This window comes from Argiope bruennichi, chromosome X2 (genome assembly GCF_947563725.1).
Source record: "Argiope bruennichi chromosome X2, qqArgBrue1.1, whole genome shotgun sequence".
Taxonomy (NCBI): Eukaryota; Metazoa; Arthropoda; class Arachnida; order Araneae; family Araneidae; genus Argiope; species Argiope bruennichi.
Window position 1 is genome coordinate 110,942,857 of NC_079163.1, and position 16,393 is coordinate 110,959,249.

General features: G+C 26.6%; 1 protein-coding gene and 2 long non-coding RNA genes across 3 annotated transcripts; 1 reads left to right on the forward strand and 2 right to left on the reverse strand.

Annotated features, from left to right (window-relative positions):
* Positions 1–2,507: 2,507 nt before the first annotated feature.
* On the reverse strand, positions 2,508–5,245 carry LOC129960040 (uncharacterized). The gene is made up of 3 exons (XR_008783514.1): positions 5,111–5,245; positions 3,384–3,444; positions 2,508–2,591 (listed from the first exon to the last, which is right to left on the reverse strand). It is a non-coding gene; the product is annotated as an uncharacterized LOC129960040 (long non-coding RNA).
* A 2,362-nt stretch (positions 5,246–7,607) lies between these two features.
* On the forward strand, positions 7,608–9,712 carry LOC129959843 (uncharacterized). The gene is made up of 4 exons (XM_056072736.1): positions 7,608–8,177; positions 8,283–9,241; positions 9,323–9,467; positions 9,675–9,712. The coding sequence occupies exons 1-4, from the start codon at positions 7,703–7,705 to the stop codon at positions 9,710–9,712; spliced, it is 1,617 nt and encodes a 538-aa protein (XP_055928711.1). The 5' UTR covers positions 7,608–7,702.
* Positions 9,713–11,718: 2,006 nt separating this feature from the next.
* On the reverse strand, positions 11,719–16,160 carry LOC129960038 (uncharacterized). Its single transcript, XR_008783512.1, has 5 exons — positions 16,042–16,160; positions 14,315–14,375; positions 13,452–13,522; positions 12,588–12,658; positions 11,719–11,794 (listed from the first exon to the last, which is right to left on the reverse strand). It is a non-coding gene; the product is annotated as an uncharacterized LOC129960038 (long non-coding RNA).
* Between the last annotated feature and the right edge of the window lie 233 nt (positions 16,161–16,393).

Sequence of the window (16,393 nt, forward strand, 5' to 3'; positions counted from 1 at the left end):
TTTTCATACCTATAAAAGGAAATACAAAAAATGTTTCAATTCAACATGCAGTATTGTTAAAGAAATATAAAACAGAAATACATTAGGCCATAAATAATTATTTTTAAATATTCATAGAATTAAATATTTACACATCAAACCCCAGTCTCAGTATTTGCAAATACAAATTAATTATTAAGTTTATCAGAGAGAAAGAAGATTTCATTCTGCATTGATATCAGTATGCAACAGAGATTTTACATATAATTAGAAATCAAATTTAATAATAACTGAGCATGCTTTTCTGGATATGCCAAAAAATACATTTTCCAACACCGTATACCCAAAACAACCAATATTTTCAGTTTTTCATTTTAATAAAAGGCTGAGAAAACAATATAGTGGATCGAGAACATAATCAGTCTTCAAAACACACAGAATTGTTCGAATATTTCAAATCAAAAGAAATAGTCTGAGAAGTATTTTCTTTAATACAAACATTTCAACAGAACGGTACAATTAGAAGTAAAATATTAAAATGAAAATAATGAGATCTAATATTCTCTTGTAGCAGCATCAAGCATAAAGAATGAAAAATACAAATAGAAGGTGGCAAGAAACAAAAAACATTGATTTCATGAAAAAAAGTTCATAACTTGTTGTATGCAGACACACTTCTCCAATTCATGGACAAAGGTCCAATTTATAATTCATGTTACTTTTTTTTTATCCCTTATATTAGAACAAATTTAAATATAAACACAAAGTGGTAATTGAATTTAAAAAAATTGAAAATATGAAAGAAAAACATAAATATACACACCTAATAAATGTCAAGATACGTTCAGCTCATTCTTTGCATTTCAACTAAGTCCCATTCATACCTATAAAAGGAAATACAAAAAAGGTTTCAATTCAACATGCAGTATTGTTAAAGAAATATAAAACAGAAATACATTAGGCCATAAATAATTATTTTTAAAAATTCATAGAATTAAATATTTACACATCAAACCGCAGTCTCAGTATTTGCAAATACAAATTAATTATTAAGTTTATCAGAGAGAAAGCAGATTTCATTCTGCATTGACATCAGTTTGCAACAGAGATTTTACATATAATTAGAAATCGAATGTAATAACAAGTGAGCATGCTTTTCGGAATATGTCAAAAAATACATTTTCCAACACCGTATACCCAAAACAACCAATATTTTCAGTTTTTAATTTTAATAAAAGGCTGAGAAAAGAATATAGTGGAATGAGAACATAACCAGTCTTAAAAACACACAGAATTGTTCGAATATTTCAAATCAAAAGAAATAGTCTGAGAAGTATTTTCTTTAATACAAACATTTCAACAGAACGGTACAATTAGAAGTAAAATATTAAAATGAAAATAATGAGATCTAATATTCTCTTGTAGCAGCATCAAGCATAAAGAATGAAAAATACATATAGAAGGTGGCAAGAAACAAAAAACATTGATTTGATGAAAAAAAGTTCATAACTTGTTGTATGCAGACACACTTCTCCAATTCAAGGTCAAAGGACCAATTTATAATTCATGTTACTTTTTCTCATCCCTTACATTGGAACACATTTAAATATGAACACAAAGTGGTAATTGAATTAAAAAAAACTTGAAAATATGAAAGAAAAACCTAAATATACACACCTAATAAATGTCAAGATTAGTTTAGCTCCTTCCTTGCATTTCAAGTAAGCCCCATTCATAACTTTTCATACCTATAAAAGGAAATACAAAAAATGTTTCAATTCAACATGCAGTATTGTTAAAGAAATATAAAACAGAAATACATTAGGCCATAAATAATTATTTTTAAATATTCATAGAATTAAATATTTACACATCAAACCCCAGTCTCAGTATTTGCAAATACAAATTAATTATTAAGTTTATCAGAGAGAAAGAAGATTTCATTCTGCATTGATATCAGTATGCAACAGAGATTTTACATATAATTAGAAATCAAATTTAATAATAACTGAGCATGCTTTTCTGGATATGCCAAAAAATACATTTTCCAACACCGTATACCCAAAACAACCAATATTTTCAGTTTTTAATTTTAATAAAAGGCTGAGAAAAGAATATAGTGGAATGAGAACATAATCAGTCTTCAAAACACACAGAATTGTTCGAATATTTCAAATCAAAAGAAATAGTCTGAGAAGTATTTTCTTTAATACAAACATTTCAACAGAATGGTACAATTAGAAGTAAAATATTAAAATGAAAATAATGAGATCTAATATTCTCTTGTAGCAGCATCAAGCATAAAGAATGAAAAATACATATAGAAGGTGGCAAGAAACAAAAAACATTAATTTCATGAAAAAAAGTTCATAACTTGTTGTATGCAGACACACTTCTCCAATTCAAGGTCAAAGGACCAATTTATAATTCATGTTACTTTTTCTCATCCCTTACATTGGAACACATTTAAATATGAACACAAAGTGGTAATTGAATTAAAAAAAACTTGAAAATATGAAAGAAAAACCTAAATATACACACCTAATAAATGTCAAGATTAGTTTAGCTCCTTCCTTGCATTTCAAGTAAGCCCCATTCATAACTTTTCATACCTATAAAAGGAAATACAAAAAATGTTTCAATTCAACATGCAGTATTGTTAAAGAAATATAAAACAGAAATACATTAGGCCATAAATAATTATTTTTAAATATTCATAGAATTAAATATTTACACATCAAACCCCAGTCTCAGTATTTGCAAATACAAATTAATTATTAAGTTTATCAGAGAGAATGAAGATTTCATTCTGCATTGATATCAGTATGCAACAGAGATTTTACATATAATTAGAAATCAAATTTAATAATAACTGAGCATGCTTTTCTGGATATGCCAAAAAATACATTTTCCAACACCGTATACCCAAAACAACCAATATTTTCAGTTTTTCATTTTAATAAAAGGCTGAGAAAAGAATATAGTGGAATGAGAACATAATCAGTCTTCAAAACACACAGAATTGTTCGAATATTTCAAATCAAAAGAAATAGTCTGAGAAGTATTTTCTTTAATACAAACATTTCAACAGAACGGTACAATTAGAAGTAAAATATTAAAATGAAAATAATGAGATCTAATATTCTCTTGTAGCAGCATCAAGCATAAAGAATGAAAAATGCATATAGAAGGTGGCAAGAAACAAAAAACATTGATTTCATGAAAAAAAGTTCATAACTTGTTGTATGCAGACACACTTCTCCAATTCATGGACAAAGGTCCAATTTATAATTCATGTTACTTTTTTTTATCCCTTATATTAGAACACATTTAAATATAAACACAAAGTGGTAATTGAATTTAAAAAAATTGAAAATATGAAAGAAAAACATAAATATACACACCTAATAAATGTCAAGATACGTTCAGCTCATTCTTTGCATTTCAACTAAGTCCCATTCATACCTATAAAAGGAAATACAAAAAAGGTTTCAATTCAACATGCAGTATTGTTAAAGAAATATAAAACAGAAATACATTAGGCCATAAATAATTATTTTTAAAAATTCATAGAATTAAATATTTACACATCAAACCCCAGTCTCAGTATTTGCAAATACAGATTAATTATTAAGTTTATCAGAGAGAAAGCAGATTTCATTCTGCATTGCAACAGAGATTTTAGATATAATTAAAATTCAAATGTAATATTAACTAAGCATACTTTTCTTGATATGCCAAAAAAAAACAAAAAAACTTTACATTTTGAAATATCTTATATCCTTCAGTTTTTAATTTTACGAAATGGCTGAGAAAAGAATATACTGAAATGAGAAACATATTCAGTCTAAATAACTCACAGATATGTTGAAATATTTGAAATCAAAAGAAATTGTTTTAGAAGTATTTTCTTTAATACAAAAATTTTAGGTGAACTGTAAATTATGAAAATGAAAATAATGAGATCTAATGAGAATGAAAAATACAAACAGAGAGTTGCAAGAAGCAAACATTGATTTTATACCATAAGTTCATGACTTGTTGTATTAAGACACATTTCAAGAATTCATAAACAAAGGTTCAATTTATAATTCATGTTACTTTTTTTCTGATACCTGATATTATAACATATTTAAATGTGAACACAAAGTGGTAATTAAATAAAAATCTTGAATATATGAAGGACAAAAAAAGATAGAATTTAAAAAAATGTTAAATAATTAAAAGAAAGTACTCCAATTTAAAATTTGTGTTAATTATATCTGATTTTACATAAGAAAATATTTAAAAATAAATATTTAGAAATATATATGCATACAAACATAAAAAAATGAATGGGATATTCAGAGAGTAACATTATTAGCAATAAATAAATAAATAAAATTAAGAACAAAGTAAATAAAAGAAGAAAAAAAAGTTCAATATGGTACAAAATCAAAAGTAAAAAAATTACTTTTTGCACCATTGCTTCTATGTTCTGAAATTATTGAAATTAAACAAAAACAATTGAAAAGAGAGAATGCACTGAATAAAAACTTTTAGATTAAAAAAAAAAAAAAAAGGAAGGAAAAGGTATGACTCTATCAAGATTTTATAATAAGAAAATCCAAAGCAGATACGATAGTGAAAACAAGCAGTCAGATTTTAAATAATTTAGCATTTTTACTGATATTTCGTTTAAAATCATAATTTTGACATTAAAATAACACATTATTCAAGAATTACAATTTTCCAAAGGAATTCCAAAAATTATCGTTAATTTTCTATTAATTTATTTGCCTTTATATATGACTCCTTGAAAGGCTGGTCATCTACATGAAATGAATTAATAACTATTCACAAATCATGTTTACTATATTTTAACAAAAATAAAATTATATATATATATATATATATATATATATATATTGGTGAGCATTTAAAACTGACATCGGAAATGAAATGAAAAAATAGGGAAAATATGCATACGTTCATATGGCATTCTGAAATCAAAAAATTCTGTATTTGTATAACGTTTAAGAAAATGATCAAACTTCGCTACGTTAATCAAAACTCAGTCCAATATCGAAAAACTCATGTTTAAGTCCCCAACCTTAATGACAAACGATTGCCTTAATTTTGGCGAACTTACTCTATTTTGAAAGAAATATTAAGCAAATCCAATCTTAATATCACTGAGATATTACTAAGATAAAATTTATAACTGTCATAACTGCAACATGCCCATCTTAGCTAGAAATAAAAATAATTTAAAATTGTAATTGTATACAAGAAATGTTTTATTTTTTCAGTTCACTTCGCTATCTTGAAATGAATATATTTCACCACAAATGCTGGTTACATTTTTTTTTTTTTTTTTATTCATCCCTTTGCACCATATATACATTTGCTATAATTTACTTATTACTTCTTTAGTTCATCCTCTGAAAGTTGCTATTTCAAACTTCAAAATAAATTATTATTGCTTATAAGAATCTTACAACTATGAAAATTAATAACTAAAATAGTTGCTTTTCCCCATATTTCACCATTTCAGGCAAACCATTGAGAATATGCACAACCCCCGATAGACAAGGCCCACGACCCCCGTTAGAGAAGGCCGGAAAACTTACGTCACAGAAAGTAATGACGTAGCTCCGAGAGGTTACACGAGTGGGTGCGAATTGGGGGACCGAGGGAGGAATTTCACCCTCTTCAAGTTTACTGATAAGAAACGAACTCTTTTCCACCCACGACATGTTTTAGCCAGTGGCCCTCCTGTGTTTGAGTAGACAGGAAGCGCCATTTCTTACTTGCAAAAAAAATCATTTGGATTACTAAAAATAAGGAATAGAAATGCCTTTGATCTGTTGTGTTCCAAACTGTAATGGGAATTACAGGAATGGCCCAAGAGTAAGTGTTTTTGCCTTTCCTAAAAATGAAGAGCTTAAAAAGAAGTGGTTAAGTGCCATACATCGTGAAGGATTTTATCCGACGCAGCATAGTAGGGTAAGCTTATTTAATTATTTTAAACTAATGCTTAACGTTTCTAAATGAAAAATCATTTATTCTCACATTAGAAATTTAACAGTAATACAGCTCAGTAATATCTATTATTCGTGCTTTTAATCAAGTGCATTATGAAAAGAATTATTTTATAAAATGCTGTAATACAGGTAATAATGTCTGTAATTATTGTCAATAATAATTATAATATTTGCCGTAATTATGTTTACATGTTTTATTTACTATTATATCTATAATTACGTTTATATAGTTAAATTTTATTATATAAGATAACGATAAAAGCATGAGAGTAAACAATAATAATTATATATTGTTTTATGTTGTATATTTCTTACTGTATTTAAATTAAACATTAAAGGAAGTCAATAGTTACGAATAATTTCCTTTACTGTAGGTCTGTGAATTACATTTAAAAAAAAAATGATATTGAAAGAGAAACGAGTCTATTTGATTCGAAGTCAGGAAAATTATTAAGTGCCCCTCTTAAATATCCGAGACTAGTGATTGGAGCAATTCCATCTCAGATGCCAAATTGTGCCGCTTACATGTCATCTTCAACATTTCATAGGGAAAATTATATTTACATTCTTTGTTTACTATTATATCTATAATTACGTTTATATAGTTAAATTTTATTATATAACATAACGATAAAAGCATGAGAGTAAACAATAATAATTATATATTGTTTTATATTGTATATTTCTTACTGTATTTAAATTAAACATTAAAGGAAGTCAATATTTACGAATAATTTCCTTTACTGTAGGTCTGTGAATTACATTTTAAAAAAAATGATATTGAAAGAGAAACGAGTCTGTTCGATTCGAAGTCAGGAAAATTATTAAGTGCCCCTCTTAAATATCCGAGACTAGTGATTGGAGCAATTCCATCTCAGATGCCAAATTGTGCCGCTTACATGTCATCTTCAACATTTCATAGGGAAAATCCAGAAATAAAAAAGATGAAATTGGAACAACAATATGTAGAGAAAGCTCTCCAGGAAAGCATAATAGAAAAAAAGAAATACGATGAGACAAGAGAATTTAAAAATTTGGAAGAACTAAAACAGCGCATTTCTTTAGTAAATTTGAAAAATTTCTGGAATGTCATTCATAAAGAAAACAAAATTTTATTCGTGAATATTGAAGTAAGTTCTGGTCCTGAAATTGCCTTGTCTGTTGTAATAAATGATGTATTAGAGGTGTCAGCTTTTGTTGGAAAAACAAGCTTGTCAAATATTCCAAACATTTGTTCTTTACCTATAAAAATCAATAATATCAACACTTTAAATGAAATATTAGAGCATCTGCCAGAAATGAAGAGAAATAAATCATTGCTGAATTCTGATATTGTTTCCCAGATTCATAGTTTCATGGATAATTTAAATATAACCCAAGAAAATTTAACCAATGTTGTAGCATTTATTAAAGAGCAATCTGCCTTGATTATTCAAAATGAGCACAGTAAAAGGTACTCCACTGAAATGATGATATTCTGCTCATTATTTTATTCAATGGCTCCGCATGCATATAAATTTGTCAGAAAGTCTGGCTATATTTTGTTACCTCATCCTGTAACTTTGAGAAATATATGCATACCTATCAACACTTGCCCTCAGTCAGAGCAGACCGAATTGCATTTCTTAAGGTACATTGAGCAGAAATTACAATTCATAGTATCTGCAGATAAAAATGTGATTCTTCAAATAGATGAGATGCACGTCAAACCCTACTTTGATTACAAAGGGGGAAATATATCAGGTTTCAGTTACAATTCAGAAAATGCCGCCACAAGTGTTGTGACTTTCATGATAAATAGTATTTCATCGTCATATAAAGATGTTGTTCACATTCTTCCTGTAAATAAAATAGCAGCAGACGTTTTACATGCATTCATTAAAAAAATTATTATTGGGTTAGAAAACATTGGTTTTAAAGTGATATGTGTAGTAACAGACAACAATTCAGTCAATCAAAAAGCAATGTCTCAGTTCGCTTCTCCTTCACAGTCATATTCAATTCTTTATCCTCATCCGGTAAATAAAGAACGACCTCTTTTTTTCATGATCGATACTGTCCATTTATTGAAGAATATTCGCAATAACTGGATCAATCAAAAGAATGTTGATAAATGTATGTTTTACCCTAATTTTAAAGAAACAACCTCAGAAAAAAATTCACAACAAGATTGTATTAAAAATTCTCTGGAAACTAATGATAATGTTATTCACTCTAATGGTGAAATAATTCAGAGTTCTAGTAGTAAATCTGACAATAAAGTAGATTTTAATACAGCATCCTTCAAAACATTAAAATTATTGTATGAAACTGAAAAGAATAACATCGTAAAATATGCATACAATTTATCTTTAAAAGCATTGGAACCCAATAATTTAGAAAAACAAAATGTCAAATTAGTACTCAAAATTTTCAATAAATTTATACCTGAAAGTCTCATGAATTTGGGAGAGAAATATGAGTTTCCACACTACAAAGAAACAGCAGAATATATAAGAATAATAAATAGGTGGTGGGATATTGTTAATGTAAAAACTCCATTCACAGGAATCCGTGAAAATAATGTATATAAAAAACCACTGACATCATCTGAAACCGACAAAAGATACAAGTTTTTAGATGTATTTTTGAACTGGTTGGAAGACTGGAAAAATATGAAATGTGATACCGGCATGCTAACAAAAGAAACTTATTCTGCTCTTTTCATGACTACATATGCTTTAAAAGAAATAACTAAATATTGTCAGGAAGAATTCGAAATGAAGTACATTCTCCCAGGAAAATTTCAGACCGACAATTTAGAGGCACGCTTTGGTTTATATAGACAAATGGCAGGAGCACAATATCATGTTTCACTCAGACAGGTATTTGAAAGTGAAAACAAACTAAGAATGCATTGTATTTTAAAAATTTGTTTAAAATCAAACAAACATGGAAATCTCGAACTTTTTCGGGAAGCAGTTGGCGAAAATTGGGAAGAATTTGAAAAATCTATTTCTGAAAAATTACCTGTATTTAACATTTTGCTTACAGAAGAAGATTTTAAAAAATCAGAAGATGTTTTACCAGTGTTAGTTTATTTAGGAGGTTACTGTGTCCACACAGTCCTTAAAAAGTTGAAATGCAGCATTTGCAAAAAGTTTTTAACAAATGAAAAAGAACTGGACTGCTCAACTTCTTTAATTCAGAATTTAAGTCGAGGAAAACTTTTATACCCCAAAAAATGCATTGTAAATGTAATATTATATTCTTACATTATAATTCAGAAATTATGTACCATACATGAAGAAGCATTTTTGAAATTTTCCAATCAAAAGTATTTAGCAGCAGAGATAATTTTCAATAGTTTAGTGAATGAGGAACAAATACATGATTATGGTGAATGCATTTCAGGACATAAACCAGAAAATGTCTATAGAATGATAATTTGGTCTGCAGTCAATTCATTACTGAATAATTATTGTAAAAAATTAAATGATAGTTTGAGAAGCTCTTCTAAAACTGGAAAGAAAAGAAAACTAGATAAATTTAGTAAAGTTGTTTCTAAAAAAAAAAAATATAGCAGAAAAGGTAAAAGTATAAAAGCTAAATTTCAACTAGACATGTTTTCTTGTCTATGAGATAATTATGGTAATGATATTGTTTCGACTTCAGAAGTTATAATTACAGTTCCAACAGGAGAAGGAAGCTCCACAAAAACTGCATAATCTTGAAATGAAAACGTAGAAAACGAAATTTATTGAAAAACTGTATATTTTTATAAATATGATTGAATCAGAAAATAACAACGATAATGACAATAGCAAATATGATCAAATAAATATAAGTTATCCAGGTTTATGAACAAATATTATAACTGATAAGTTTAGAATATGTTAAAAACGGACTTGTACAATAGAAAGAAGTCCAATTTATAATTCATGTTACTTTTTTTTATCCCTTATATTAGAACACATTTAAATATAAACACAAAGTGGTAATTGAATTTAAAAAAATTGAAAATATGAAAGAAAAACATAAATATACACACCTAATAAATGTCAAGATACGTTCAGCTCATTCTTTGCATTTCAACTAAGTCCCATTCATACCTATAAAAGGAAATACAAAAAATGTTTCAATTCAACATGCAGTAGTATTGTTAAAGGAATATAAAACAGAAATACATTAGGCCATAAATAATTATTTTTAAATATTCATAGAATTAAATATTTACACATCAAACCCCAGTCTCAGTTTTTGAAACTACAGATTAATTATTAAGTTTATCAGAGAGAAAGAAGATTTCATTCTGCATTGACATCAGTATGCAACAGAGATTTTACATATAATTAGAAATCAAATGTAATAACAACTGAGCAAGCTTTTCTGGATATGCCAATAAATACATTTTCCAACACAATATACCCAAAACAAAAAATATTTTCAGTTTTTAATTTTAATAAAAGGCTGAGAAAAGAATATAGTGGAATGAGAACATAATCAGTCTTAAAAACACACAAAATTGTTGGAATATTTCAAATCAAAAGAAATAGTCTGAATTTCAACAGAACGGTACAATTAGAAGTAAAATATTAAAATGAAAATAATGAGATCTAATATTCTCTTGTAGCAGCATCAAGCATAAAGAATGAAAAATACATATAGAAGGTGGCAAGAAACAAAAAACATTAATTTCATGAAAAAAAGTTCATAACTTGTTGTATGCAGACACACTTCTCCAATTCAAGGTCAAAGGACCAATTTATAATTCATGTTACTTTTTCTCATCCCTTACATTGGAACACATTTAAATATGAACACAAAGTGGTAATTGAATTAAAAAAAACTTGAAAATTTGAAAGAAAAACCTAAATATAAACACCTAATAAATGTCAAAATTAGTTTAGCTCCTTCCTTGCATTTCAACTAAGCCCCATTCATAACTTTTCATACCTATAAAAGGAAATACAAAAAATGTTTCAATTCAACATGCAGTATTGTTAAAGAAATATAAAACAGAAATACATTAGGCCATAAATAATTATTTTTAAATATTCATAGAATTAAATATTTACACATCAAACCCCAGTCTCAGTATTTGCAAATACAAATTAATTATTAAGTTTATCAGAGAGAAAGAAGATTTCATTCTGCATTGATATCAGTATGCAACAGAGATTTTACATATAATTAGAAATCAAATTTAATAATAACTGAGCATGCTTTTCTGGATATGCCAAAAAATACATTTTCCAACACCGTATACCCAAAACAACCAATATTTTCAGTTTTTCATTTTAATAAAAGGCTGAGAAAACAATATAGTGGATCGAGAACATAATCAGTCTTCAAAACACACAGAATTGTTCGAATATTTCAAATCAAAAGAAATAGTCTGAGAAGTATTTTCTTTAATACAAACATTTCAACAGAACGGTACAATTAGAAGTAAAATATTAAAATGAAAATAATGAGATCTAATATTCTCTTGTAGCAGCATCAAGCATAAAGAATGAAAAATACAAATAGAAGGTGGCAAGAAACAAAAAACATTGATTTCATGAAAAAAAGTTCATAACTTGTTGTATGCAGACACACTTCTCCAATTCATGGACAAAGGTCCAATTTATAATTCATGTTACTTTTTTTTTATCCCTTATATTAGAACAAATTTAAATATAAACACAAAGTGGTAATTGAATTTAAAAAAATTGAAAATATGAAAGAAAAACATAAATATACACACCTAATAAATGTCAAGATACGTTCAGCTCATTCTTTGCATTTCAACTAAGTCCCATTCATACCTATAAAAGGAAATACAAAAAAGGTTTCAATTCAACATGCAGTATTGTTAAAGAAATATAAAACAGAAATACATTAGGCCATAAATAATTATTTTTAAAAATTCATAGAATTAAATATTTACACATCAAACCGCAGTCTCAGTATTTGCAAATACAAATTAATTATTAAGTTTATCAGAGAGAAAGCAGATTTCATTCTGCATTGACATCAGTTTGCAACAGAGATTTTACATATAATTAGAAATCGAATGTAATAACAAGTGAGCATGCTTTTCGGAATATGTCAAAAAATACATTTTCCAACACCGTATACCCAAAACAACCAATATTTTCAGTTTTTAATTTTAATAAAAGGCTGAGAAAAGAATATAGTGGAATGAGAACATAACCAGTCTTAAAAACACACAGAATTGTTCGAATATTTCAAATCAAAAGAAATAGTCTGAGAAGTATTTTCTTTAATACAAACATTTCAACAGAACGGTACAATTAGAAGTAAAATATTAAAATGAAAATAATGAGATCTAATATTCTCTTGTAGCAGCATCAAGCATAAAGAATGAAAAATACATATAGAAGGTGGCAAGAAACAAAAAACATTGATTTGATGAAAAAAAGTTCATAACTTGTTGTATGCAGACACACTTCTCCAATTCAAGGTCAAAGGACCAATTTATAATTCATGTTACTTTTTCTCATCCCTTACATTGGAACACATTTAAATATGAACACAAAGTGGTAATTGAATTAAAAAAAACTTGAAAATATGAAAGAAAAACCTAAATATACACACCTAATAAATGTCAAGATTAGTTTAGCTCCTTCCTTGCATTTCAAGTAAGCCCCATTCATAACTTTTCATACCTATAAAAGGAAATACAAAAAATGTTTCAATTCAACATGCAGTATTGTTAAAGAAATATAAAACAGAAATACATTAGGCCATAAATAATTATTTTTAAATATTCATAGAATTAAATATTTACACATCAAACCCCAGTCTCAGTATTTGCAAATACAAATTAATTATTAAGTTTATCAGAGAGAAAGAAGATTTCATTCTGCATTGATATCAGTATGCAACAGAGATTTTACATATAATTAGAAATCAAATTTAATAATAACTGAGCATGCTTTTCTGGATATGCCAAAAAATACATTTTCCAACACCGTATACCCAAAACAACCAATATTTTCAGTTTTTAATTTTAATAAAAGGCTGAGAAAAGAATATAGTGGAATGAGAACATAATCAGTCTTCAAAACACACAGAATTGTTCGAATATTTCAAATCAAAAGAAATAGTCTGAGAAGTATTTTCTTTAATACAAACATTTCAACAGAATGGTACAATTAGAAGTAAAATATTAAAATGAAAATAATGAGATCTAATATTCTCTTGTAGCAGCATCAAGCATAAAGAATGAAAAATACATATAGAAGGTGGCAAGAAACAAAAAACATTAATTTCATGAAAAAAAGTTCATAACTTGTTGTATGCAGACACACTTCTCCAATTCAAGGTCAAAGGACCAATTTATAATTCATGTTACTTTTTCTCATCCCTTACATTGGAACACATTTAAATATGAACACAAAGTGGTAATTGAATTAAAAAAAACTTGAAAATATGAAAGAAAAACCTAAATATACACACCTAATAAATGTCAAGATTAGTTTAGCTCCTTCCTTGCATTTCAAGTAAGCCCCATTCATAACTTTTCATACCTATAAAAGGAAATACAAAAAATGTTTCAATTCAACATGCAGTATTGTTAAAGAAATATAAAACAGAAATACATTAGGCCATAAATAATTATTTTTAAATATTCATAGAATTAAATATTTACACATCAAACCCCAGTCTCAGTATTTGCAAATACAAATTAATTATTAAGTTTATCAGAGAGAATGAAGATTTCATTCTGCATTGATATCAGTATGCAACAGAGATTTTACATATAATTAGAAATCAAATTTAATAATAACTGAGCATGCTTTTCTGGATATGCCAAAAAATACATTTTCCAACACCGTATACCCAAAACAACCAATATTTTCAGTTTTTCATTTTAATAAAAGGCTGAGAAAAGAATATAGTGGAATGAGAACATAATCAGTCTTCAAAACACACAGAATTGTTCGAATATTTCAAATCAAAAGAAATAGTCTGAGAAGTATTTTCTTTAATACAAACATTTCAACAGAACGGTACAATTAGAAGTAAAATATTAAAATGAAAATAATGAGATCTAATATTCTCTTGTAGCAGCATCAAGCATAAAGAATGAAAAATGCATATAGAAGGTGGCAAGAAACAAAAAACATTGATTTCATGAAAAAAAGTTCATAACTTGTTGTATGCAGACACACTTCTCCAATTCATGGACAAAGGTCCAATTTATAATTCATGTTACTTTTTTTTATCCCTTATATTAGAACACATTTAAATATAAACACAAAGTGGTAATTGAATTTAAAAAAATTGAAAATATGAAAGAAAAACATAAATATACACACCTAATAAATGTCAAGATACGTTCAGCTCATTCTTTGCATTTCAACTAAGTCCCATTCATACCTATAAAAGGAAATACAAAAAAGGTTTCAATTCAACATGCAGTATTGTTAAAGAAATATAAAACAGAAATACATTAGGCCATAAATAATTATTTTTAAAAATTCATAGAATTAAATATTTACACATCAAACCCCAGTCTCAGTATTTGCAAATACAGATTAATTATTAAGTTTATCAGAGAGAAAGCAGATTTCATTCTGCATTGCAACAGAGATTTTAGATATAATTAAAATTCAAATGTAATATTAACTAAGCATACTTTTCTTGATATGCCAAAAAAAAACAAAAAAACTTTACATTTTGAAATATCTTATATCCTTCAGTTTTTAATTTTACGAAATGGCTGAGAAAAGAATATACTGAAATGAGAAACATATTCAGTCTAAATAACTCACAGATATGTTGAAATATTTGAAATCAAAAGAAATTGTTTTAGAAGTATTTTCTTTAATACAAAAATTTTAGGTGAACTGTAAATTATGAAAATGAAAATAATGAGATCTAATGAGAATGAAAAATACAAACAGAGAGTTGCAAGAAGCAAACATTGATTTTATACCATAAGTTCATGACTTGTTGTATTAAGACACATTTCAAGAATTCATAAACAAAGGTTCAATTTATAATTCATGTTACTTTTTTTCTGATACCTGATATTATAACATATTTAAATGTGAACACAAAGTGGTAATTAAATAAAAATCTTGAATATATGAAGGACAAAAAAAGATAGAATTTAAAAAAATGTTAAATAATTAAAAGAAAGTACTCCAATTTAAAATTTGTGTTAATTATATCTGATTTTACATAAGAAAATATTTAAAAATAAATATTTAGAAATATATATGCATACAAACATAAAAAAATGAATGGGATATTCAGAGAGTAACATTATTAGCAATAAATAAATAAATAAAATTAAGAACAAAGTAAATAAAAGAAGAAAAAAAAGTTCAATATGGTACAAAATCAAAAGTAAAAAAATTACTTTTTGCACCATTGCTTCTATGTTCTGAAATTATTGAAATTAAACAAAAACAATTGAAAAGAGAGAATGCACTGAATAAAAACTTTTAGATTAAAAAAAAAAAAAAAAGGAAGGAAAAGGTATGACTCTATCAAGATTTTATAATAAGAAAATCCAAAGCAGATACGATAGTGAAAACAAGCAGTCAGATTTTAAATAATTTAGCATTTTTACTGATATTTCGTTTAAAATCATAATTTTGACATTAAAATAACACATTATTCAAGAATTACAATTTTCCAAAGGAATTCCAAAAATTATCGTTAATTTTCTATTAATTTATTTGCCTTTATATATGACTCCTTGAAAGGCTGGTCATCTACATGAAATGAATTAATAACTATTCACAAATCATGTTTACTATATTTTAACAAAAATAAAATTATATATATATATATATATATATATATATATATTGGTGAGCATTTAAAACTGACATCGGAAATGAAATGAAAAAATAGGGAAAATATGCATACGTTCATATGGCATTCTGAAATCAAAAAATTCTGTATTTGTATAACGTTTAAGAAAATGATCAAACTTCGCTACGTTAATCAAAACTCAGTCCAATATCGAAAAACTCATGTTTAAGTCCCCAACCTTAATGACAAACGATTGCCTTAATTTTGGCGAACTTACTCTATTTTGAAAGAAATATTAAGCAAATCCAATCTTAATATCACTGAGATATTACTAAGATAAAATTTATAACTGTCATAACTGCAACATGCCCATCTTAGCTAGAAATAAAAATAATTTAAAATTGTAATTGTATACAAGAAATGTTTTATTTTTTCAGTTCACTTCGCTATCTTGAAATGAATATATTTCACCACAAATGCTGGTTACATTTTTTTTTTTTTTTTTATTCATCCCTTTGCACCATATATACATTTGCTATAATTTACTTATTACTTCTTTAGTTCATCCTCTGAAAGTTGCTATTTCAAACTTCAAAATAAATTATTATTGCTTATAAGAATCTTACAAC